This window comes from Misgurnus anguillicaudatus, chromosome 6 (genome assembly GCF_027580225.2).
Source record: "Misgurnus anguillicaudatus chromosome 6, ASM2758022v2, whole genome shotgun sequence".
NCBI lineage: Eukaryota > Metazoa > Chordata > Actinopteri > Cypriniformes > Cobitidae > Misgurnus > Misgurnus anguillicaudatus.
Genome location: NC_073342.2, coordinates 2,229,881 through 2,255,849, shown reverse-complemented (window position 1 = coordinate 2,255,849; position 25,969 = coordinate 2,229,881). Strand labels below are relative to the sequence as shown.

General features: G+C 38.0%; 1 protein-coding gene and 1 non-coding gene across 5 annotated transcripts; one reads left to right on the top strand and one right to left on the bottom strand.

Moving 5' to 3' along the window:
• Positions 1 to 18,585: 18,585 nt before the first annotated feature.
• Positions 18,586 to 18,726, bottom strand: LOC129434668 (U4 spliceosomal RNA). Its single transcript, XR_008640939.2, has one exon. It is a non-coding gene; the product is annotated as a U4 spliceosomal RNA (small nuclear RNA).
• Positions 18,727 to 21,199: 2,473 nt separating this feature from the next.
• On the top strand, positions 21,200 to 24,469 carry LOC129433929 (calcitonin gene-related peptide 1-like). 4 transcript variants are annotated; one of them, XM_055192662.2, is made up of 5 exons: positions 21,200 to 21,781; positions 22,016 to 22,107; positions 22,247 to 22,378; positions 23,753 to 23,924; positions 24,048 to 24,469. In XM_055192662.2, the coding sequence occupies exons 2-4, from the start codon at positions 22,022 to 22,024 to the stop codon at positions 23,913 to 23,915; spliced, it is 381 nt and encodes a 126-aa protein (XP_055048637.1). In that variant the 5' UTR covers positions 21,200 to 21,781; positions 22,016 to 22,021; the 3' UTR covers positions 23,916 to 23,924; positions 24,048 to 24,469. The 4 variants fall into 4 exon arrangements, with proteins under 4 accessions (XP_055048637.1, XP_055048638.1, XP_055048636.1 ...); XM_055192663.2 differs by having other exon boundaries at positions 21,201 to 21,781; positions 23,756 to 23,924; XM_055192661.2 differs by lacking the exons at positions 23,753 to 23,924; positions 24,048 to 24,469 and adding an exon at positions 22,908 to 23,746 and having other exon boundaries at positions 21,214 to 21,786.
• The last annotated feature ends 1,500 nt before the right edge of the window (positions 24,470 to 25,969 follow it).

Below are 25,969 nucleotides of genomic sequence, written 5' to 3'. Positions count from 1 at the left end.
TATTCATTATCCATACCAGAACAGGAAGCCATGGAAAAATACATTACGGAGGCTTTAGAACAAGGGTACATACAACCGTCCAACTCCCCTGCTGCTTCTCCATTTTTCTTTGTCACCAAGAAGGACGGCGGTCTCCGACCCTGTATTGACTATCGAGGCCTAAACAACATCACTCGGAAATTTCGCTACCCTCTTCCTCTCGTCCCTACAGCACTAGAACAGCTCCGAGGGGCAACCATTTTCACCAAACTCGATCTCAGAAGTGCCTATAATCTGATCAGGATCCGAGCCGGTGATGAATGGAAGACCGCTTTTGTGACCCCTACTGGTCACTGGGAATATTTATTGATGCCATATGGCCTAGTAAACGCTCCCTCTGTGTTTCAAGACTTCATGCATACCATTTTTAGAGATATTCTTCATCGGTTCGTAATTGTCTATATTGATGATATTCTGATCTATTCCAGTGACCCCAGAACTCATCTACAACATGTCAAGGAAGTACTACAGAGACTTCGCCAACACTCCCTCTTCGTCAAAGCAGAGAAATGCGAATTCCATCAACCACAGATACAATTCCTGGGATATGATGTCTCATCTAATGGAATGAAGTATGTACCCTTGCAACATCGGACACCTCTCATCACCAAAGCTCACAACTCCGTAGGTACTGGTCATCCGGGCGCTCAACAAACCCTCTCGCTGCTAAAACATCGCTTCTGGTGGTCTAATATGGCAGAAGACATCAGAAGGTTCGTGAGGGGGTGTAAGGAATGTGCTATGGCCAAAACTCCAAGGCATCTACCCCATGGTAAACTACGTCCTCTTCCTGTCCCTCGTCGCCCATGGTCACATGTAGGTGTGGATTTCGCCACCAATCTCCCTCCTTCTCAAGGTAATACCTGTATTTTTGTGGTGGTAGATCGCTTTTCAAAGATGTTACGACTAATACCTCTCAAAGGTTTACCTACAGCTATGGAATCTGCAGAACTCCTTTTCCAGCATGTGTTCAGATATTTTGGCCTCCCAGAAGACATCGTCTCAGACAGAGGGCCTCAATTTATATCTCGAGTCTGGAAAGAATTCTTCAAGCTGTTAGAGGTAACTGTGAGTCTCTCCTCAGGTTATCACCCCCAAACGAATGGTCAAACGGAACGCAAGATTCAGGAAGTGGGTCGCTTCCTCCGAACCTTCTGCCATAACCACCAGGACTCTTGGAGCCAGTTTTTACCCTGGGCCGAGTATGCACAAAATTCCCTCCACCAGCATGCTACGGGTCTTACACCATTCCAGTGTGTACTCGGTTATCAACCGCCCATGTTCCCCTGGACTGGAGAACCCTGCGACGTACCATCACTGCAGCACTGGTTCCAAGAGAGCGAGAGGGTCTGGGACTCGGCTCATCATCATCTCCAATCCGCCATTCGCCGTCATCAACAGCATGCAGATACCAGAAGGGCCTCTACACCGAACTTTCAAGTTGGTGACAAGGTTTGGTTATCCACGCAAAACATCCGTCTCAGGTTACCCTGCAAAAAGCTGAGTCCCAGGTACATTGGCCCATTTACCATCATCAAGGAGGTCAATCCGGTAGCCTTTCAACTCCGTCTCCCAGCACACTACCGTATTCACCCTGTTTTCCATGTTTCTCAATTGAAACCATTTCACTCACCTGTCACTTCTGTTCCTCCCACAGGACCTGGTGAAGAAGCCCCCCCTCTTGATGAAGATGAGACCATCTATACCGTCAGGCAGCTCTTGGACTCCAGACGACGAGGTGGGCGGCTTGAATACCTGGTGGACTGGGAGGGATATGGACCAGAAGAAAGATCCTGGGTTCCTCGTGATGACATTCTTGACCCAGAACTCCTCAGTGATTACCATCAAGCACATCCAGACAAACCTGCTCCCAGACCCAGAGGCCGTCCTCCTCGGCGTCCTAAAGCTCAAGGGTCCTCAGGAGCGGACCCTCAGGGGGGGGGTACTGTCACGGATTTGCCAGGTCCTTCCACACACACCTCTCATCATCACAGATCACAATCACCTGAGTACTAATCAGCTGCACCTGTCACCTCTCATCAAGCCTTCCCTTTATATACCACTCACAAACACACAGTCATCGTCCGGTCTCGTCACAACAACATTATGTCTTTGTGATTACCAGACTCTCTAATCTCTATATCTTTGCAGAACTTCTCCTGAGTCCCTTCATCATCGTCATCATCATCTTCCGGATTATCTCTTCCCCAGTGTGTCTGTGTGTCTGTGATTCCCCTCTGAAGACCAACAACATTCATCTCTACATCTGCATATTCTATGATTCAATAAACTCTGTTACATTTTATATATATCAGTCTCCGTAGTCTTCTGTCAGTGACAGTTATTTGATAGTTTTTATTAATATTTTGGTGATAAAACGACAAATTAGGTCAAAGTTTGTTTTGCTGTGTGCAGAATTTACAGGACAGTCTGAAAAAATATGAAAGCCTGAATTCTAATGTTAACGCATATTTTGTGATAAGATATGAAGACCAATGTTAGATACAGTTTTCATGACCTGATTTGGTATTCAAATGGTGAGCATTAAAAAAAAAATTCTACATGCAATAAATGATATCAAACAAGGGACATCTCATTGAAAAGCTTCTACAAGAATTTACTTGAAAATCTTTTTAAATCATATTTAAACAGGGTCCAAGTCCAAGTGGAAAAAAACACTAAATATTGATTAGAATTTCATGCCTGAGGTGGGAAAATGTATTTTCTTAAAGGTTTGACTAATCCACTATCACATGAAATGAACAAAAATATAACTATTTAACGTATATATTTAAAAAAAAGTATGACCCAAAAGGCACCCAATTCAGAGAATCACCCTTTCCACTTCATTGTTTTGTACTGACGAGAGGGATGCAGACCTATAAGAGAATTATAAATAGCTGTTAGCATCAAATGTCCACAGAAATACCACATAAGCTTACATACATAACTGATGGGTAAATATCACTAATAGCACTACATTCAGACAAACTATCATGTATGTGTTCTGAATTTATTTTATGTACATTATTATGGGGTCAGATAGCTATCTTTATTATGAGAGCGCACACACAATATAAGCAAGCACAGGGACAGTCGAAAGCGTAAAAACATTGCTTGCTTATGTTGTGTGTGCACTCTCATAATAAAGGTAGCTATCTGACACCATAATCATGTACACTGGCATGTAAACTAAATTCAGAACATCTCAGATAAACATCTGCAGTGATTAGTTATATAAAAGGCTGTTTTTAAATGACTGTTTTCATTTTAAAAACACATCACATATGGTGTCATCCATGTGCACGAATACTCGCATCTCCGCGTAAACAATGCTGCGCTCATAAAAACGCACGCAAGTAAAGTGCAATGTATGGATTTCCGTTGCATGTAAACAATATTTGGAATCATATTACAGCTAGGGTTGTGACAATTAATCGGGCAAATGCGCGTTTTCTCAATGAATGAATTTAAATGAATTACTGTGAAATGCCGCTACATTCAAAAGCCAGAGGGCACTTTCGTGCTGAAACTCCATTTGTGCCATAGAAGAAGTATCATTACAAACACTATTCCAGGAAATATCTAGAGGCATATTTATATCGCTGTTCTTCAGATTGTTTCAGGTATTTTCATGATAATAGAGAATATTTTAAATGATTGTGTTTGACGAGTGTTGCTTTTTAAATGCACGTTATAAAAGAGTCTGTAAGATTCCACCCATCGGCCCAACGAAGGTATCCAATGGCGTGGTGAAGGGATCACGTGTTCTTGCTGTCCGTAGCGCTTCTAGAAGAATAACTCCATTTATTCGATTTCAAATGTATTTCTTTGACCTCTGTGGTTAAATTATAATCTGACTCCAATTTATAAAATATCAATATTATTCTGATGCTGATCACAATTTATATTCACTATTATTATATTTTAATTCTCTTAAATATTTAGAATGAATTGCATTCACATAGAGAATATAATGTATCTCTGTAGGTGCTTAAGGCATTTCTCCTTCTAACTTAAAGTCAGAGGTTTATGTCACGGACCGAATTTCTCAAACACCGTCACTTCCGGGTATCCCCGGGAAACGCCCAAATCAAGCGAAATCAACTGCAGGTGTACAAACGACGTGGCGATTGCTGAGTGGGTGGTTCGTATGAGTGAAAGGAGCATCAAAGGAGCATTGGAGATACAGGAAGAAGCGCAAGCTGTTGTGTTGTTGTGTTGGTAAGAAACGCTGCATGTGAAGTGGAGGGGCTGGAATACGAGTGTGGGAGAATACAGGCTGAAACTCTTGTGGATTCGCTTTGCGAACGGAAGGACAGGAAAACGAAGATCCTAAACAGGGGTGAGAAAAGTGACATGGGAGGAAGTTATACTTACCAAGTGTGTGTGCTTCATTGAAGGTCTGGGTGAAGCGAAAACACTGCTGGGCATCTGGTGAGTCGTCTAAGGGAGAGGAACGGAGAGGAGGAAAGGTTAACGACACGGAGACAGTGAGTACAGAGTAGAGTGATTGTTTACGACGGATACAAGTAACAGTATTGGAGTGTTATCTGCTGTTTAGCGGCCCCACCGTGTATGTGGAAACGGTTGGGCGAGCCGAAGTCTGGGAGATCGAGCTGGTGTTGTGTTGCGAAACTACCACAACTGGGTAGGACATCACTCGGTCCAGTGAACTCAAGTCTCCTCCAGGGCGGATCTCGGCCAGTTGAAGAGTACGGACCTTATTAAATCACTGAAGTGTGTGTCGTGCAGTGTGTGATTCTGTCTTTGATGTGTGTGCACCTGAAGCTTTGCAGCGTTGTGCCGTGTCTCTTGTCGTCTGTACTCGCCCCAGGTCAAGAAGGCCTCTGTGGAAACGAGCGTGAGCTGCTGAGGCGGTGGACACCAAATTCTCTAACTGCCCGCTATAACCCCAGCCCAGAGGAAGTGGATCACGTACGTCGAGTGAGGTACTGTGAGAACATTGTGGGAAAAATCATATCGCCAGAGGGGACGTGGTGAGTATTGTATGAAAACTTGATTGCTGTGTGTGTGGCGGTGTGAGCTGAGCTGTCCACCCCACTGTCTAGATCTTCGCCTGCCCACAGGAGGAAGGGAAGAGGACGTGCCAGTCCAGGAGGGCAAAAGTGCGGTAGCTGCTCCACCCGAATTCGGCCACTGAGGTGCCATTGGCCATACTTGGCCCCACAAGCCACAGCCGGACGCTGGTAATTACTCCCCCCTATCCTCGCTCTGGACCGAAGCCAAGAGGTGACGTATGGTTTTCCAGTGTTATTGATACTTACCCACATGTCGAGCTAAAGCTATACCCACCCTGTGAAACTCATAAGCCCCGAGTACAGAGCCTGTGAACATTGATGATACTTACCCACATGTCGAGCTAAAGCTATACCCACCCTGTGAAGCTCGTAAGTCCCGTGTACAGAGCCTGTGAATGTTGACGATACTTACCCACACATCGAGCTAAAGCTATACCCACCCTGTGAAACTCGTAAGTCCCGTGTACAGAGCCTGTGAATGTTGATGATACTTACCCCCACGTTGAGCTAAAGCTATACCCACCCTGTGAAACTCGTAAGCCCCGAAGACAGAGCCTGTGAATGTTGATGATACTTACCTGCACGTCGAGTTAAAGCTATACCTACCCTGTGAAACTCGTAAGCCCCGAGTTCAGAGCCTGTGAACGTTGATGATCCTTACCCACACGTTGAGTTAAAGCTATACCCACCCTGGAAACTCGCAAGCCTAGAGACAGAGCCTGTGACTGTATTGATCCTTACCTACACGTCGAGCCCAGGTTATACTTACCTTATGCGCCTTGTAAATCCGGAGTGAAGAGTCCATAAGGCCATTTATGATCCATCTGCCAAGCTAAGTCCCAGTTAACTTACCTCTGTCACTTACCTGCACTCACAGGAGCCATTGCAGTAGAGGAGCTGGGCCCCATTGGGGTGCTTTTGGGACCTCCTCGAGGTGGAACTTAGGAAGGGGCGTGACTCACAAAGTCTGTGGTCCGCTCCGACCTGTGACATTTATCCAAAGACACTATAAAATATGAGGATCCATCTATGTTGCGATTGAGTCATTATTACCTCCAATCTACAACGGTGGGTATTAACTCCAATCATATTTTCAGTCGAGGTCATTCCTAATCTACCCCTCTCCGGTATATTTATAAAATTGAATAACTTAAAATGTGTTCGTCTGAAAAATGATGGACATATGCATCTCTGATGGCTTAGGGGTAAGTAAATCACGAGTTTATTATTATAAACATGGCAAACTCAGCCTGGATTCATGAAGATTTTAACAGAGGTGAAAAGATTATTCAAAAACTGCCTGGTTCAACACATTATCTCTAGTCTAGTGGTTAGAGCACTAACTCTCCCATTGAGGATATCTGGGTTCGAATCCCTCAAGGTACAATGGCCTTCTCCATTGACAAGTAGGGAATTACTTTGCCCTGATAGAGTTTGTTGGCAGCTTCTAGGAGTAGGTTGATCATTATATCACTGTTCGTATTGCTCCTGAAGCAGTCTTCATAGCTGATATGGGCTTAAGTTTTCTGCTGGACACTTGTTATTAAATTTAAGAAAGAGTCCTGGACAAACTATTAGCATAAAATACAGCAGATGCTAAGAGTCTCTATGGGTTTTGAAAGATGCAATCAAATCTATTTTAAATCTGATAGTTTGTGGGTTTCCTGATGAAATGTTTCTTTTCCCTTCCCAAAGCGAGTAGATTAATCCTTTATTCACTGTTCCTATGGCTACTGAAGCAGCCTCCTTCTGATGTGGGCTTAAGGTTTCTGCTGAACAGTTGTGATGAAATTTAAGATAGAGTCCCAAAACATTTAGTGCTTTCAAGCGAAATGTATTAATGTATGTGTCAACCTGTGTGGGTGTGACTCTGACTGTACTAGCCAGCCTACAGTTTGATCGTATACAGCAATACACAGGACCAGTTTTTGGCTGCCCAGTTTCAACACATTCTCTGTAGGCTAGGGGTTCGAGCACTAACTGTCCCACCTGGAGACCTGGGTTTGAATCTCTCAAGGTGCAATGGCCTTCTCCTTTGACAAGTGGGCACTTACTTTGCCTTGATAGAGTTTGTGGGCAGGTTCTAGCCTGCAAACTCTCTTTTCCCTTCACAAAAGGAGTAGGTTGATCATTATATCACTGTTCTTATAGCTCCTGAAGCAGTCTTCATAGCTGATGTGGGCTTAAAGTTTCTGCTGGACATTTGTTATTATATTTAAGAAAGAGTCCTGGACATACTATTAGCATACAATACAGCAGATGATAAGAGTCTCTATGGGTTTTGAAAGAAGCAATCAAATCTGCAATCAATCTAGCCAGCCTACAGTTTGATCGTATACAGCAATACACAGGACCAGTTTTTGGCTGCCCAGTTTCAACACATTCTCTGTAGGCTAGGGGTTAGAGCACTAACTCTCCCACCGGGAGACCCGGGTTTGAATCCCTCAAGGTGCAATGGCTTTCTCCATTGACAAGTGGGCACTTACTTTGCCTTGATAGAGTTTGTGGGAATCTTCTAGTCTGCATACCATTTTTTACCTTCACAAAAGGAGTAGGTTGATCATTATATCACTGTTCTTATGGCTCCTGAAGCATTCTTCATAGCTGATGTGGGCTTAAGGTTTCTGCTGGACATTTGTTATTAAATTTAAGAAAAAGTCCTGGACAAACTATTAGCATACAATACAGCAGATGCTAAGAGTCTCTATGGGTTTTGAAAGAAGCTATCAAATCTATTTTAAATCTGATAGTTTGTGGGTTTCCTGATTGAATTTTTTCTTTTCCCTTCCCAAAACGAGACGATTAATCCTTTATTCATTGTACTGAAGCAGCCTCCTTTCTGATGTGGGCTTAAGGTTTCTGCTGAACAGTTGTGATTAAATTTAAGATATAGCCACAAACTTTAAGTGGCCTTCTCCATTGACAAGTAGGCACTGTCTCTGCTCTGATAGAGTATGTGGGCAGCTTCTAGCCTACGTATTCTTATAGCTGATGTGGGCTTAAGGTTTCTGCTGGACATTTGTCATTAAATTTAAGAAAGAGTCCTGGACATACTATTAGTATACAATACAGCAGATTCCAACAGTCTCTTTGGGTTTTAAAAAAAGCAATCAAATCTTCCTTAGATCTGATAGTTTGTGGGTTTCTTGCTTGGAATCTTTCTTTTCCCTTCTCAAAGCGAGTAGATTGATGCTTTTTTCACTGTTCCTATGGATACTGAAGCATTCTTCTTTTCTGATGTGGGCTTAAGGCTTCTGCTTTAAGATAGAGTTCCAAAACATTTAGTGCTTTCAAGCAAAATGTATTTATGTATGTGTCAACCTGTGTGGGTGTGACTCTGACTGTACTAGCCAGCCTACAGTTTGATCGTATACAGCAATACACAGGACCAGTTTTTGGCTTACCGGTTTCATAACGTTCTTTGTAGTCTAGTGGTTAGAGCACTAACTCTCCCATCGGGTAGAACTGGGTTCAAATCCCTCAAGGTACAGTGGCCTTCTCCATTGAAAGGTAGGCAATTACTAACCCCTGATAGAGTTTGTAAGAAGCTTCTAGCCTGCAAATTCTCTTTTATCTTCACAAAAGGAGTAGGTTGATCATTATATCACTGTTCGTATGGCTCCTGAAGCAGTCTTCATAGCTGATGTGGGCTTAAGGTTTCTGCTGGACATTTGTTATTAATTTTAAGAAAGAGCCCTGGACATACTATTAGCATACAATACAGCAGATGCTAAGAGTCTCTATGGGTTTTGAAAGAAGCAATCAAATCTGCAATCAAACTAGCCAGCCTACAGTTTGATCATATACAGCAATACATAGGACCAGTTTTTGGCTGCCTGGTTTTAACACATTCTCTTTAGTCTAGTGGGTAGAGCACTAACTCTATCTCTAACTCTAACTAACTGCAATGCCCGCTTAAAACAAAAACAGCAGCACATGAAGTTGAACAGGTGGTTGCCGAAAGTGAAGTGGACAATGTAGATCAAAGTAAAGAGACAGATTTAGACAATGAAATTGAAGTGGAGCAGGGTGCAAACAATACATCGAATAATCAGGAACAAAGTGATCCTACTGAACATTTAAAACAGAAGGGATTGAGTGAAATGGAAAAGAAAAAAATTGTGATGGATAGAATAAAAGGAGTAAAAGTGAAGAGGCAGGATCTAGTGAAGTGAAGAAATGTCATTTTGAGGGTTCTGATGAAGCTGATGCTGATGTAGATATTGATGAAAACCCAGTCGATAATATCTCTCAAATTTCTGAAAGTACAGATATGACTGAAGCTGATGATGATGTAATGTCAGACATTCCCTCTAATTATGATGAGGAACAGCAGTAAAAGAGATTAATGATTTTCTTGATGTAACCTTTGGAAGAAAAGCTGAAGTTAAGGAATTTTTTTCCTGATGTTAAAAAGTTTTTGGCTTCTGTGATAAAGATACAAAGCACTGATAGTTATGAGGAGTTAAGTAGAAGAAAAAGATTTCGATTGAAAAAATGGTTACAAATCTTAGGAAAGAAAATATGTGTGAGAAACTTATATAGATTAATGAAGGAACAACGAGGGGTGAACTATCTGTCTCTTTTTGTCTTATCTTTCCTTTCTCTTTCCTTTCTGTCCTTTTTCTTCATGGAGAGCTTTATAATAGGATCCATTAACATCAATGGGGGAAGAGATGGCAGGAAAAGAGCAAGTCTAAATGAATATAATTGATGTAACATTTGTACAGGAAACACATAGTGATATGAAAAATGAAATAGAATGGAGAATGGGGTGGAGAAGTGATTTGTTTATGAGTCATGGTACAAATGTTAGTGGAGGAGTTGCCATTTTATTTTCAAAGTCAAATAATATAACTGATGTGTTTGTTAATGAAATAGAAAAAGGAAGGACTTTAGCTGTAAAAGCAACTATAAACGGTTTTGTGTTTCTTTTTATTAATATGTATGCACCAAATACTGGACCAGTGAGGATACACATTTTTAAAAAGTTAAATGAGTTTTTAAAACAAAATTGTGATGGAGATGTTTGGTTGGTTGTAGGGGGGATTGGAATTGTACAGATAATTTCATTTTAGATAGAAATGGAGAGGAACCCCATCCCTCATCTGCAAGGTTTTTAAATAATGTTATTAATACTTCTAATTTAGTTGATGTATGGAGACTACAACACTCTACAGTTAAACAGTACGCATGGGTAAAGTGTTCTCATGATCATATTAGTTCTGCAAGGTTAGACAGATTTTATATTAATAAGAACAAAAGTAATAGAATTTTAAAATCTACAATTTGTCCAAATGGGTTCTCTGATCATCATTTATGTATAATTGAAATGAATGTAAAGAAGTCACAAAGTCACAGCTATTATTGGCATTTTAATGTGAATTTGCTACAGGATGTGCTTTTTTGTGAAAAATTTTAATTATTTTGGACTGAGCGGAAAAAAAACAAAAAATAATTATGATGATATTGTTCAGTGGTGGGATATAGGAAAAGCACAAATTAGAATTTTCTGTCAAAATTATAAATATAATACAAATAGTAAGATAAAAAAAATGTGTTTGAATTGGAGAAAGAGATCAAACTAATTGAACAAGAGTTAAGGGTTGGAGATGATGTAACAGTTGGGAAGCTGGAAGAAAAGAAAAAAGCTTTAGCCTCGTTGTTTCATGAGAAAGCAAAATGAGCTTTAATTAGATCTCACTTTACTTTTTTTAAAGATATGGATGCACCAAGTTCATTCTTCTTTAATCTAGAGCAGAAACAAAAGGAAAAAAAAGATGATGCTGCATTTGAAGGATGTAAATGGAAATGTGATTTCAAATCCCAATGAAATGAAAAAAATGCTTTGGAATTTTATACTGACTTATTTGGAGAAGGACAATGTGATGTTGAATGTATGGAGGAGATACATAAAGACTTAGTGAGACTCTCTAATAAACAGGGTAAACACCTCGACTCTGGTCTCCAACCAAATGAACTGTCTGAAGCTGTAAAAAGTCTTTCAATGGGAAAAGCACCTGGTCTAGATGGACTCCTGTCTGAATTTTATAAACAATTCTGGACATTATTGAAATATGATTTTTATGAAGTGTTTAAGTATTGTTATCAAAAGAAGGAATTACAAACTAGTTGTATAAGAGCCGTTTTACCCAAAAAAGTTGATCTGGGTATGTTGAAAGATTGGAGGCCCGTAGCGGTTTTATGCACAGACTATAACATTATGGCAAAGTGTCTTTCTAATAGACTAAAACCAGTATTAGAAAGTACTGTCAATGAATATCAAACATTTTGTATCCCTAACAGAACAATAATGGACAATCTGTTCCTCATAAGAGATATAATTGATATTGCATTTTTGCGATTGACCAGGGAAAAGCGTTTGATAGAGTTGGCCATCTTTATCTATTTAAAACGCTTGAAGCTTTTGGGTTTGGTAAAAATTTTATTTCATGGATACAAACAAGGATGCTTCTGCAATGTTGAAAGTGGGGGGCGGTCTTCTATTCCAATGTTGAGAGGAATTAGACAGGCATGCCCTTTATCAGGGATGTTGTATACTTTGGCCATTGAACCCTTACTTTGTAATTTAAAGAAAACATTACAGGGTTTCCTTGTTGAAAGACCTATTAAGTTTGTTGCATATGCTGACGATGTAACAATTTTTATTAAGGATGAGAGAGATGTGTCTGTTTTAAAAGAATCTCTAAAGATATATGAAAATGCATCTACTGCAAGAGTTAATTGGGAAAAGTGTGAGGGGTTTTACTGTGACAAAGCATAGATAAAAATTTGCCCATGCTCCCAGGTGGTGTTAAGTGGAGTAAAGAAGGGTTGAAATAATTAGGGGTTTACCTAGGGACAGAAGTTTTTAAGATGAAAAATTGGGAAGATTGGTTGAAAAGATGTGTAGACGGTTGTCAAAGTGGTCATGGGTGCTACCACAGCTATCTTATAGGGGAAGAGTTTTAGTTACAAATAATTTAGCAGCATCGGCACTGTGGCATAAAATGAATGTCCTGCATCCGCCAGATGATATTGTTCAAAAATTACAAAAAAAGTTACGTGTTTTTTTGGACTGGACAACACTGGGCCAAAGCGGCTATCCTTTTTTTTTACCTGTTAATGAAGGTGGACAAGGATTAATTCAGGATGCAGGCAGCACAAAAGTTAATGTACTCAAATAATTGCTGGACTGACACTGCAAATACCCTGTTACACAAAGTGGATATTTTTAAATATGATCTACAGTTGTTTTTAATCAAATTGACAGAAATGGACTTGAGAGATACATTTACTTTTTATAGAACAATGTTGAGAACATGGACTTCAATTTTTCAAGTGAACAGAGAGTTGTCCCAGTCTGAGTCCTGGATCAATCAAGAGCCTCTTTTTAATAATCCTTTAATTCAAGCAAAGGTGCTGAACTCCAAAAGTCTCCAGAATGCAATGGCAAGAGCTGGATGTACAATAATAATGGAATTAAAAATGAATGAATGGAAAAGCCTAGATGAAATGAGTAATCTGACTGGGATTAAGTCTGTCAGATTTATGAAACGTAATGGATGAGATTTTGACATTTCTTCCGTCTGCTTATCGTCAAAAATCAAGAGAAGAGCACCTGAATGAAGCAGAGATGGATATAAAAGAGGACAATTTTCCAGAACTTAATTTTTCACTTTTGGTGGATGAAGAACCACAAGAGCATTCTATTCTCACTTTTAAAACTCCAGAATTACCCAGCTTTAAAGAAATCTCAAAGAAAGCGTTGTATGTGACGTGTGTCAAAGTCACTTACCAATCTGTTTTGAAGAACTGTAAAGAAACAAAATGGTCGGACGTGTTGGGGCAAAACTCTTCTCCTAGAAGGTGTTGGAGGTCTTTATATAAAACCCCTATTGAAAAACGAACTGCTGACTTACAGTGGAGAATAATACATTGGGCGATAGCGACAAATAGACATGTTGTACACATCGATCCCACTGTTGAAAAGAAATGTCCATTTTGTAATTCAGATGAATCAATAGATCATCTTTTTTTATTCTGTTTTAGATTTTTTTCACAATTTCTCAACTGCCGCAGCAGTGATGTCTCCACTGCTCCTGTAGGAGCCATGTTTCTCCACCGCCGCAGCGGTGCTGTTTTCTCTACTCCCGCAGGAGCCCTGCTTTTTACAATTTCCACCCAGATAGCAGACGGACTCGGCCCGAATGTGGCCTCATGATGGCACTGCTGGCGTGCTGCCGGCAACGGCATGCAACATGTCAGCCAAGTATGGGCCAGTTGTGGGGGGAGGTATGTGGCCCAGATCAGTGTAGTGATTGTGGCCCAGATCAGTCTAGTGATTGTAAGCCACATTTGAAATACTGTGTTTTATAATAAATTATACGAATTGAAGGATTTTCAGGCTTAATCTTAATCTTAATGTTAATTTAACCTTTATTAAATAAAATGTTAGTTTTGTATTAAAAGAAGCTAATATTGGACAATAATGTTTGTCTTCATTTTAATCACATAAACATGCCTTCAGATCATGGGTCAAGATTATTTTGTTCAAATGACCCTGAACTTCCAGATTTTTTCTGAATTTATAAGTTTTGATAACGTTGCTTTGAGAAGCACAATGGATCGATTCGATTTAAACTTGCTTTTGCGCAATTTTCATTGTAGCCGGAGTTTATTCCTGCTGAAGATTTCTGACTTCAATGACTAAGTAAAACTATCATTGTGTAAAATTAGATGTTAGATACAGTACTGTAGAAATACACGATATGTTTCACTGTGCTTTTGCCTGCGGAAGTGTTAAAAAAGATCAAATCATTGTGTCAGTTAACCTTCACGTTACGTTTAGGATGCACAGTTTATTTATGCAGTGCAACAAGACTCTACACACGAATGACATCAAAGTACTGAGAGATCATGGGCAGGATTCTGATTTCAAATCGCTCTCCCGGTATTTTAACGTCATCTGTTTGCCAGTTCCTGCAACGCAGCATTAGGGCCGATTCACACCGGCTGCCGCCACGCAACTGACATGCAACAGATACGCCACGCAGCCGGTGTGAATCGGCCCTTACTTCGAACACCTTGTCAGAAATGATTGAGATGGCCAATCAAATTAAAAAATGCGAGTGCCACTGGCCAATCACATAACAGAAGACGAGCTTTCCTGTTAACGCAAGCCGAGCGGCGGCCAATCAAATTAACCAATAGGCGGGGTTAGGGGTCAGGAGTAGCAGTTACGCCGCCTCAAACAATCATAACGGACACAGATTTCCAAGGCAGAAGGATGAAAGATAACTAGTAAGTACCTAAACTTAAATATTTAAACTTTTTCAATCATAAAAATGTTTTTGTTGTCTAACAAACGTATAAAGGGATGCAAACGTTTACGTGATTCATGTGTAATGCAATGCGTTATATTGTCTGTGTGACATAAATTGATATTAAATTAGCTGTTTTCTATAAGGTAAAGAATTACTGTGATCATCTTATAATGAAGTAATCGAACTTGATTATCTGGTCTTCCTGATGTTAGAACATTTATTTAAAAAATAATAATATTTGAAAATGTATTTCTGTAATGTTTAATTTTATTTTTTTGTGAAAGTGTATCAGGTCTGTGTTCATCAAGACATGAAGACTCTGAAGTGGGACAAAAGAAGGATGATGGGGTGTATATTCCAATAGATACATTAAGGTAAATTAAATATTGAGGCTCATCTTTCTGTTTATATATCAAAAGATTGCTCTATATGGCTAAATAGTCACATTGTGATTTCAGTAAAGGCTGATAAATACAGAGGGCTGGACAGTGGTTTCATTGATTAAAGGGGCGGTGAATTTGTTGATTTTATTGTTTTATACTGTTGTCTGATGTCTACTTATGATGTTCGCATGGTTTTTACATTCAAAAACATCAAAAGCAATAAGTAATATGCTATTTTGTTACATGGATTAGTGGCTGTCTTGAGAAATGGTTCGTTTGAAGGGGCGTGCCGCATTGAAGACCTGAACGTAAACACCCACTGCTATGATTGGACAGCTTCGTTCCCCGTCATTACATGTAGGGAAATGTTTTAAAAACATTAATGTGATAAAAATAGCAGCCGAACACAAATATGTTTGAGACACAAAAGATTCTGGGTGCTAAACATGATACACATAAATGACAATACGTATATTAAAGTAGAAACAAAACTCGACGTGACTAAATTACCGTATAAAACACAGTAAGCGTGCATCCGAATCTAAACTGCGGCTAATAAATCCTTATCAATAACTTTGCATATTTCTATTGTGCTTGTGAGGTTGCTTTTACATTCACGTAATGTTAAATACCACAGTTATATGATAAAAAATAAGCTTTGTTGAGTGTTTGACCTTTCAAACGCAACTTGCCTAAATTACCGTATACAACACAGTAAACGGGCATCAGAATCTAAACTGCGGCTGATAAATCCTTCCTTATAACTAACTTTGTATATTTCTACCTTTAAATTACAGTCGTATTGTTAAGTGTTGTACCCTTATTAATCGTTTAATGTTTTTAGTAAATTAAAGCAGTCAAACAAACGTGTTTAGACACGGATGTTACAACAGGACATATCAAGCAATCTCTTTTAACAAAGCAATAGAGAAACGCAGTAACTTAAATAAAGTAAAATGTCTTACTGTGAATTATACTGCTGTGTCATTGTTGTCAGATCCAATATAAGTGGTGCTTCTGAGTCTCTCTGCAAATCCAGCATCGACTTCTTTACAAATGAATCCATGTACACAACGTTAACAACACTCCCCACATGAGCTGGAACTTCTTCAAAAGCAAACTTTATCCACGCATATTGCTAATGTTATGTTTCAAGCCTCCGAATTGAAGTATTTAGCTTCTGTGTTGTTCCCACGCGGTTCTTCCACAACCGAAAATGCGTTTCCATGGTATCATAACAGATCACCGCGTCAAAATAAAAGTCTCTCAGAAAAAAATGTATTTAAAAGTCATTTTGGTTACATTTGTCAATCTTTAAAGACATGTTTACTCGTTAAGACACACGTGTGTCACGCGAAGCTGTGGGCGGGGCTACAAAAGTAGACTTGTCCTTTTGGTTATGGGGAGGTGTTTCAATTCTACTTTGACGTCATAGATTTCCGAATTTTTCACTGGAGTGTTTAGCTGGCTTGGTGCCAAAAACTGTTATATTTCAGTAGCACGGACGTTTTCATTTCTGAAACTTGCAGGATGTTAAGTTAAGTATGATGACCTCTTATATAACAAATTATCAAGTTAAAATTGAGTTTTTGATTCACCGCTCCTTTAAGTGAGTAAGAACTGACAATAGCCTAACATTACTTTAGTTACCCGAATTGCATTGTTGAATACAAAGAAAAATGGTAAAAAATACAAATATTTTGAATATATGGAATACTGTGAAATTATTTTCTGTTAATCATCTGCTGTGTTTGCTTCAGGTAAAGTGTGAAGACCTTTGTGAAAACCTTAGACGTCGTGCAGTATATGGTTCTTCTCATAAATTGTTGTTTACTCACTCCTCTTTCATTTATATTGATTTGACTTAATTTTCTTGGTAAATAATAATGGGGATATTCCTAATATAATATATTTTAAGTACATGCTTAGAACATATCTCATTTCCTCATTTGCTTTGTATCTAAATGAAAAGTACCTCTTTAAGGGTCTAAGCTATATTTAATTTTATTTAGACATTCAGCGCAGACATTTTCATCCAAAGCAACTTGAGGAAGAAAACAAGCAGTTCATCCTAAAAGGTTCATCTTCTAATTTTCTATCTAATTGTCTCTTTTGAAGTATATTTTTATGCTTTTAATTACTTTATTATATGGCTTTTGCTTCATAACAATTATTGATTTGCATCTGTTTTCTTTTATGTAACAGTGGGCTGCTGTAATGTTTACATCTATGGAAAGAGGAGCTGAGAAGAAAAGAGAGGCTGGAAAGCAGTACTTCTTGTTGAGGACAATCCTGAAACACTTTCTCATACACATAGATTATTATTAGTGTTTTTTTATAGTGTTTATTTTTTTCATTTTCATTTTTATTAATTGTATTGTTTAAATTTTTCGTTTTATTTGAAATTACCTAAGTTAGATTCATGCTAATACTTGGACCTTGTATCTTTGCTGGCTAGCTGTAAAGTTGGTTTCTAATTAACTAACTTTTAAGTTCAGTTTGGTTTAAACTTGTATTTACCCATGGTAATTCATTTAAAGGCAGAGTGCACAATGTTTGAAAAACGCTTTGGAAAAGGAGACCGGCCGACTACCATAACACACTTATAGCCAATCAGCAGTAAGGAGCGTGTCTACTAACCGACATCCTTGCCGGGTTGCGTATGTGTGGGGCGGGTCTTTTAAAAGAAGGTCCAGATTCTTTTGGCGTAGGCGTGTGTTTGTTTAGGTGATTTCAAATATCAACATTGGCTTTCAAACATTGTGCACTCCGCCTTTAAATTTCAATTCATGCTAATATATTAATTTCAATGAAAACTTTGTGTATTTGTCTATAGCTGGTAATTTGGCAAACTACATTTCACACATCAATGTAACTGTCACAAAGGGTTTATTTATTTATTTTTTATATCAGTTTGTTCTAAACTTTTGTTTGTTTACTAAGGATGAAATTGCTTTGTAATTTAAGTTGTTGGTGTTAGATTCATGCCAATAATGTATTTGAACAAACTAGTATTTTTGTTTATTGCTGGCAGTTTATACTAGAAGAGTTTTAACACATACAATGGCCCATGTGTGGCCCTTGTCTGTAATTCAGAACTGGGCCACGCTAGGGCCGTCATTCTTCGTTGTATGTGGGCCGAGGCAAAACTGGTTGTGTGGGCCGGAGCTGGGCCGGAACAAAATTGCTATCTGGGCAACTGTCACAGCAGGGATGTTTTCTATGATCCCGCAGGAGCCCCGTTACCTCCCACTTTACATTCAACAATTTTTTGGGGGGACACACACAGTTCCCGGCTGCTGTCCGATGCTAGTTTGCGATCTTTTGGGGGATTGTTCTGGGTTTCGGGCCTAAGGCGTGTGAACTCGTGAAACAGAGTGCGTAAAATCTATTTAAGTGGAGAAATCTTGCTTCTGCGTGAGACTCTCTTTACTTCAGGAAAAGCAGTCTTCATCCAAAACATCACCAGAGAGGCAACGTTTCTAAGCTCAAGGAAATGTAGCTACGTCTACGTAACATGCTGAAGTGACTCTTGAACTGCATGAGAAAAAGCACATTTGACAAAATGTGACCCTGCCCGTGAAAACCCAGCTAAAACTCTTTTGTGATTTGCACCTTTCTACATAAAACCGTCCAACATACATAAAGGGTGTCATGTGAAAACATCACAGAGGATCGGAGTCAATGCGATGTCAAGTACCGGAATCAAACTTTGACGCTTTTAATCTCGGGACTAAAAGCATCAAAACAAACAAACACACAGAACAAACTTCTCTTTTGCAACAAATTCGTAAGTCTCTCAAAAGACTGGCAAAACTTGCCAAAGCTGACTGTATTTCAAGTCATCCTGGCCGGGTATTGGGTAAAGTTTTCAACCAGCAATGACCAGGCCTCGGATAAACCTCATAGGCTTCGATATTGCCTCTGCGAAAGAATGATGGCAAAGGTCGTGACCTCTCCTGTGCACATACCCGAATGCTGGATGACAGGGTGGTATTCAAGCTTTAAACTGAAATTATACTTCAATTACTGCTTTGCTGCATGTTTTGCCTTTTCAGCAGGTGAGAGATCTGCACAAAAAGTTTGTTCATTATTCGCTTTCTACTTAGAAAAGCAAAATTGCAAATACACGTTTGAATAATTTAAGGAAAACAATCCAGGGGAGAGAATTGTGGGAATCCTGAAAACAAAAAGGGTGCAGCCATAGTCCTTGACCTCTCAGAAAATGTCTCGGGTCAGGATAAACTTGATTAGCGACAATCTACAACAGTTGTAAACAAAGACAAACAGTTGTTTGATGGGGTGGCAGTGGTTGAGTGGTTCATGTAGGTTGTCTACAAATCGAAAGGTTGGTTATTCCATATCGCGCTGCTGAACCACCACCACCAAGTGTCGAGGTGTCCTTGAGCAAGACACCTAACCCCAGTTGCTCCCGACGAGCTGGATGGCGCCTTGCATGGCTGACACTGCTGTCGTTGTAAGAATGTGTGAGTGAAAGGGTGAATGTGAGGCAAAATTGTAAAGTGCTTTGCATGGCCATTGGTCTATGAAAGTGCTATATATATATGCAGTCCATTAACAAGTGTTGCTGAGAAAATCACATGTATGTGATATACTAATCTGTATTTTCAGATATGAAATTAATATTTAGCTCACTAGCTTTAGGACACTACATAAACAGTTAGCAGTAACTATGACTGAGATTATTTTAGTAGCAGCCACGATCTTAGTGCAGCTGCTCTGCCCTCCGGTGTCTGATGGTCAAACATAAAATATTCCCTTTGGATATATCTAACTGGCATTTTTTGTCTCATCAATTTATTTATCTTTATTATTCATATGAAGTCTGTTATTTGTTATCCTTTTAACTGGTGGTAATTTAGTTTCATAACTTAAATCACATTTTTATATAATCTTAACACTGTAATAAATTACTGTGCCTTACTTTAACTGGATGTTTATCTTATGTTTATTTCAAGTTGTACAATCGTTTTGTAGTATTAAAATAAAAGTTTTATAATAAAATGAATAAATAAATGTTTCTTATCATACTTCATTTTGTAATAAATACATTAAAGCTAATCAGCGTATTATTCATGTGTTGCCTTAACCACATATTAGAGTTTTTGCATTTGATATATTTAGTTAAAAATGCATTAAATTAAGAATAGCCAGGACTGCACGTATTGGTTAGACTTTTTATTTTTAAGGCTTTAAAATGTAACAGTTTTGTTTAATTTTGTGTAATATTCTAAATATCATGAACATTTCATGTCCTAAATAAGTAAAAGAATAGACTGAATACTCATTAGTATGAGTAAGAAACGCCAATGTGTGCAATTTTAATATTAAGGAATAATGCACGCGCATTTTGGCAACGGAAGTATGGCAAGAATCAGCAGTGAAGCAACACAGATGGAGAAAGTTATTTTAAAAAGTTGACTTTATTAACTTTTTCAACACAGCTACCAGATCCATGTACTATAGTGGAGTGGATAGAATACGTTAGCAGAAGGCCAAAAATAAAGTTAAGAAACTTTGATAAACTTTCTGAGTTGCTTACACGTTATAACCACTGGGGAATAACACCACTTCCATTGCCATAATGTGCGCGCAGGCTATTTGATCACCTGAGTTGTAAAAGAGTCTATACAAATCATTAATAAAGCTTTCTGAATTGTTGGCATATTAATTATTATTTATAAACGTTAAGTCATTTTGCTAACTAATAACTTAGGAATTATTTACAACTGCATTAACAAAACATAAATAAAATGTTTGCATATGATTTATTACCTATTTATGAACAAGTACTCATGATTTGTAAATGATTAGTTCATTATTAGCTATTCATCTATAAAAAAAACTTCATAAACAAAACATTAATAAAATGTTAGCATATAATTTACTAATCATTGATGAATTTAGTTCATTATCCTAGACAGCAGACGACTCTGGGCCGGATCCGCTCCGGATCTGTGCCGAAGTCAACAGCTCTGGCGCTGATCCGGTGCGGATCCGGGCCAGAGTCGTCTGCTGTCTGAGTAACTAATAACTTATAAATGTTTTACAACAGAACATTATTATAAAGTGTTACCATTTATTTTTTGTCACTAGTCAACTAAATTAATATAACATGGCAAAGATAAATGCATGATTCAATAGATTTAAAGCATTTAAAAAATAATAATACAGTTTTATAATAAACCTTTGAAAATCAAATTATGGATTTGAATGTTCAATGTTATTAGAACCTAAAGACGCTATGTGAAAGTTTATAATAAATAATGGTTTTCATCTTGTCACTTTCTTGGTATAGAAAACACATTTTTACCGAAATCAGTCAAAATGGATTTGTTGCATTCTGTATTTCTTCATATATATTTTTGTGTTTGTTTGTGCGTGCGTGTGTGTGTGTGTCTTTCAGATTTTATTCACAGTAGTACAAAACTTTCCATTATTAAACTATTTTATTAAATAATAATTCCTTGTAATGCTCCTACCTCACCAGCAGATGGCTGTACTATCAAACTCTTAGCTGATTCCCTGGTGAGTGTCTACTGGAAACATTACAATAAGACAATATTTTTGGAAGTCTGTTAAATATTTATTACATCCCATGCTTATTTGGAAGATGATTACATTTTAGTTAAATAAATGACCCAAATGTAGATGCAGATGCAGATATCAGTGGGTTCAAATGACAAGTAAATTTAGTCAATGGAGCACTTAGTGGCTATAGAATGACGTCATAGTAAATCTTTAGACTTTATCGGTGTGCCAGAGTCATGGGACAGAGCTGATTGGCTGGCTGGAGCCTGTCTGTCTGACGATTGGATGATAGGAGATAATTAAACTCCTACACATATCATACAGCACTTCTCGTAGTGAATATATAGGTGTTGGACATTGTAGTTTCACACAGTTAAACCAAGTTGTCAAGTTCACTGAATCTTTATTTTTATTGAACAGGAAGTCGTATACACTCAAGGTGAGGTAAGACTCTCAAATACACAGAGCTACTTTAATTAGGCATTGTTAGTGTATGTCTAGATTACAACATCTATCAATCTTTTGTTGGCTTGATGTGTGAATTTTGAAATGTAGACTGATATTTATCTTTGCTGACTTTAGGGCACTCAGGTACTGAGAGGAATAGCATTTTTGGGGGCCATTTTTTAAAAAGAGGAACAATCACATTTAAAGTGGTACCTTTCTGTTACAGGTTACAATGGTCATGTTGAAGGTCTCTTCCTTCCTTGTCGTTTATGCCATAGTTGTGTGCCAGATGTACAGCTCACATGCTGCCCCAGCGAGGTACAGCTTTCTCGTTTGTCAAAGAAATCAGCTAATAGATAATGTGTTACGCTTATTTGTATCTCACATAAAAAAAAACAGAAGGGAGGTCTTTCTGTTTTTTTTTTTTTGGGTAACATGTGTTTATATTTCTCTTCAGACCTGCTACAGAATCTCTGACAGACCGACTTGCACTCATGGACTATGAAGCGCGCCGATTATTGAGCGCTATAGTCAAAAATGTTGTTCAGACGACAGTAGAGGACCTGGAGCCAACCAATGATGAAAACAGGTAAAGATTTAGCATTCTTTCAATGGTTTTGCTGTAATTTAGGATTGTAATATGAAGTGCTGTTTTAAAGACGGGAAACATTGTTACCTTCCCATTTTAACAACCAAATCCCGTGTTTCGCTGCACAATAGTTAAAGTAAATCCTAGTGGAGTTATTATAGTCAGGAGGTACGTTTCTGAATCTACATAGATCTGCTAAATTCTCTTTGCACGTCAAACCCCCCCACACACCCCAACCCCGGCTTATGATGTCCCTTATAATGCAATGTCCTAACAGCATGTAAAAATTTATCTGGAAATGGAAAGAAAGCCAGTGAACCCCCGATAATTTTGTTTCTTAGTTTCACATCTCTGAATGATTTAAGGAGGAGATGCATAGCATGTTGTATTTAATACGAATATCAAAGTAAAGCATGGATGTGTTTTTCTACCTGCATGTAGTTAAAAAGCACCAGAGAGATACTAAGGGTTGGGTGGGATGCTGCATGTCTGTGATGATGCTCCTGTGCATGTTTGTTTCTCCTGACAGCCAGGGCAGATTCCTGTCCAAGCGTTGCTCCAATCTCAGCACCTGCGTGCTGGGCAAACTCTCCCAGGAGCTGCACAAATTACAAACGTTCCCGCAGACGGACGTGGGAGCCGGTACACCCGGCAAGAAACGCAGCCTGCTTGAAGGCAATCAGTTTACCAGCTATGAAGAAACATTTAACAGCATTTAACTTTAATGCTTTTATGCCTCACCCCCCTGTATTATACTTTACCAACTTGTTGCATGTGTATTCTGCCTGCTTGACTGATCACACACAAATGCCTGGTTGCATTGATCTTTTCTTCCTTTCTTTCAGCAGAGACAGGCATGATTGAAAACTTAAATCTTAAATTTCTTCTATACAGTACCTCATTAATATAAATGGCAAATTCAGGGGTAAAAGTTGATGCATTATACCTCTGGAATAACTGAATATATGTATGATAAAAGTAACACTTACTGAAAATAATCACAATCATTGTTTGTTTCATGTGCTCTTTCAGTTCAATAAATTTATTTTTATATCAGAAACTCTCTGATATATATATCGTTTATTTCTAAATCAATTACATTTATTGGATATTCATTAAAATGGGTATACTTCTGTGTTATTAATGACTCATCAAAACATCAAGAATTCTACAGGTAAGACTTCTTTATAAGATAACATATGTGAACATAATGTTTTTTATGTTTAATTATAAGGTGATATTTTAACGTTACAGTTTTTTACAGATATTTGTTTTTTACACAGTATTTTAATAAAGTAACATAATGATGACTGATGCAAAATCAAACATTATCAGGGGCTCTCCTACAGATGTTTTTCTTTGTTTTTCCTAAAGCAGTGTTACGGCACAGAAGCGTGCATGTAATACGGCCACATGTGTGACACATCGTCTGGCAGATTTTCTCAGTCGCTCCGCTGGAATGGCCAATAGCAACTTCATTCCAACCAATGTGGGCTCTAAAGCATTTGGCCGTCGGAGGCGAAACATTCAACTCTAGTCATGCAAGGTATATGTGATATGTTAATTTGTCCTGTATTACTGTGATCCTGCTGCATGTCAAGTGAGCATGCGAGTCATTTTAAGATTCAGACAATCATTTCTGATCTGGTGTCTTTCTTTTCTGTTTTAGCTGTGATTTTGAGGCCAACACAATATTACATTCAATCCAAGATGAACTACAGAATCCTTTTCACCATTTCAGTTGAAATAATTTGTAATTCTCAGCAATGACAAATTTTAATGCTTCTCAGATCTCTCTTGGGTTTATTGTTTGTTTGTTTTTTTACAAACAACACTGAATTGTAAAATTGCACTTATGCACTTATGTTATGTTTCCCTATGTACTGACTGACCATATACAAATACAGAGGAATTATAGATTTTTACATAAAATAAATCAGATTATTAAAGACATCAGTGTTTATTCTCCATCACTGTGGAAAGACCCCTGATGCTGACTATGTATTGTGCCTTTACATGAAAAAACATGTTGTATAGTTTATGCTGAAAAGAGTTTAAAAATAAATGTAAGACAGTGATGTGACTTTTGAGATTAAATGTATTTTAGATAAAGTTGGGTGTATTCAATCTATATATGTGTCAGAGGGACAAATTTTCATTGATTTAAGAACATTCATATTTGTAAAGCTGAAAGATAGACTCAAAGTAGAGGCAACAAGGCTTTTTTTTAGACTAAACAGAATAAGTTTTAAAGTCAAATCATGTGTAGATGGTCTGTGCTATCACTGAAATCAGGTTCAGGTTTGTGACCTCCCTATTAACATTTAAATGAACCATTAGCCTCTTGAACAAGACCCGGTATTTAACAAGGTTCATAAAATTGACATGAGTGATATTAGACCTCATGATGATATTTTATCAGTTTGCATAAGGCTGCACTGTGCGGTATCCTAAAATTCTTATAAAAAAAGTGTCCAAAAAAAAGTGTAAAGATATTGCAATACATTACAAAAATATTACAACAACACCATTAAGCATATTGTTGTCTATTATTAGCATTTAAGTAGTCTTAGGGTCCTAATTGAATGATCTAAGGGCATTGTCTAAAGTGCACAGTCTAAACGGGCGTTTCCGAATCCACTTTTGCTAATTAAACAGCGGTAAAAATGGTTTGTGCAGCAAACGCAGATTCTAAAAGCGTTGTTCTTTTTTCATAATGAGTGATGGTTGTGTTTTGGGCATAACGTGCAATAAACCAATGCTGATTCCCTATTAAGATGGCAGAATTTGTAAACTGAAAAGCTAAAGGAAGAAAACCAGCAGTTTAAGATTGATGTTAAAAAATTGCATTGTTTTAATTTGTATTGAACTTTATATTTTTTTGTATTAAAACCTTTAAAAGTAATTTTATTTTTAGTCGTGCAAGTAAATAAAGCATGCTTTTAATTGCTAAATGTATGGACAGCCTACATGATGTGTAATCTCAAAGAATAATTTACAAATATGCCAGAAAAGGTTTGTACTATAAAAGTACTTTATTTGTAAACAAAAACAGGAGATAAAGACGTTTCAGCACTCGGACAGTGCCGTGAGTTCTCATCTCATATCGCCAAGTCATCATATACAATAAATCCGTATTGCAGCATTAAAAAAATATAAATGCAATATTTGCATTTGTTTAAAGCATAACATTTAATTACTTACCAGGCTACAGGTGAAGGAGCTCTTTACGCCTTCTAATGTCTCATAATCAGTCCTCATTTATGTCCAAGAGACTCAATAATAATCTTTTACATTTTAAACCTTTAATTTTTCATATTTTAAAACGTTTGTGTGCTTCTGCGCATCCATGTGTGTGATAACACATGTTGTCGTCCCTTTATACATGCTCATTAAATAACAAGAATAGTGTCTGACAAGTTGATCCATGGATGGTCACACATGGTGACCATGGGCGCAAAATTGGGTGCAAATGCATTTGCTATTTAAACAACGTGGTGCTAAACGGGAAAATTATAATTGCATCGGACTCAAACTAGCAAAAGACAATTGCACGCATTGCGCTGCATTAATGATAGGGCCCTTAGTGTT

Excerpts from the sequence above, each read along its gene's own strand:
- LOC129433929 (XM_055192661.2), top strand. The coding sequence starts at position 22,022 with ATGGTCATGTTGAAGGTCTCTTCCTTCCTTGTCGTTTATGCCATAGTT. Across the intron at positions 22,108-22,246 it reads TCACATGCTGCCCCAGCGAG|ACCTGCTACAGAATCTCTGA; the intron begins GTACAGCTTTCT and ends ATTTCTCTTCAG. Across the intron at positions 22,379-22,907 it reads CCAACCAATGATGAAAACAG|CCAGGGCAGATTCCTGTCCA; the intron begins GTAAAGATTTAG and ends TTCTCCTGACAG.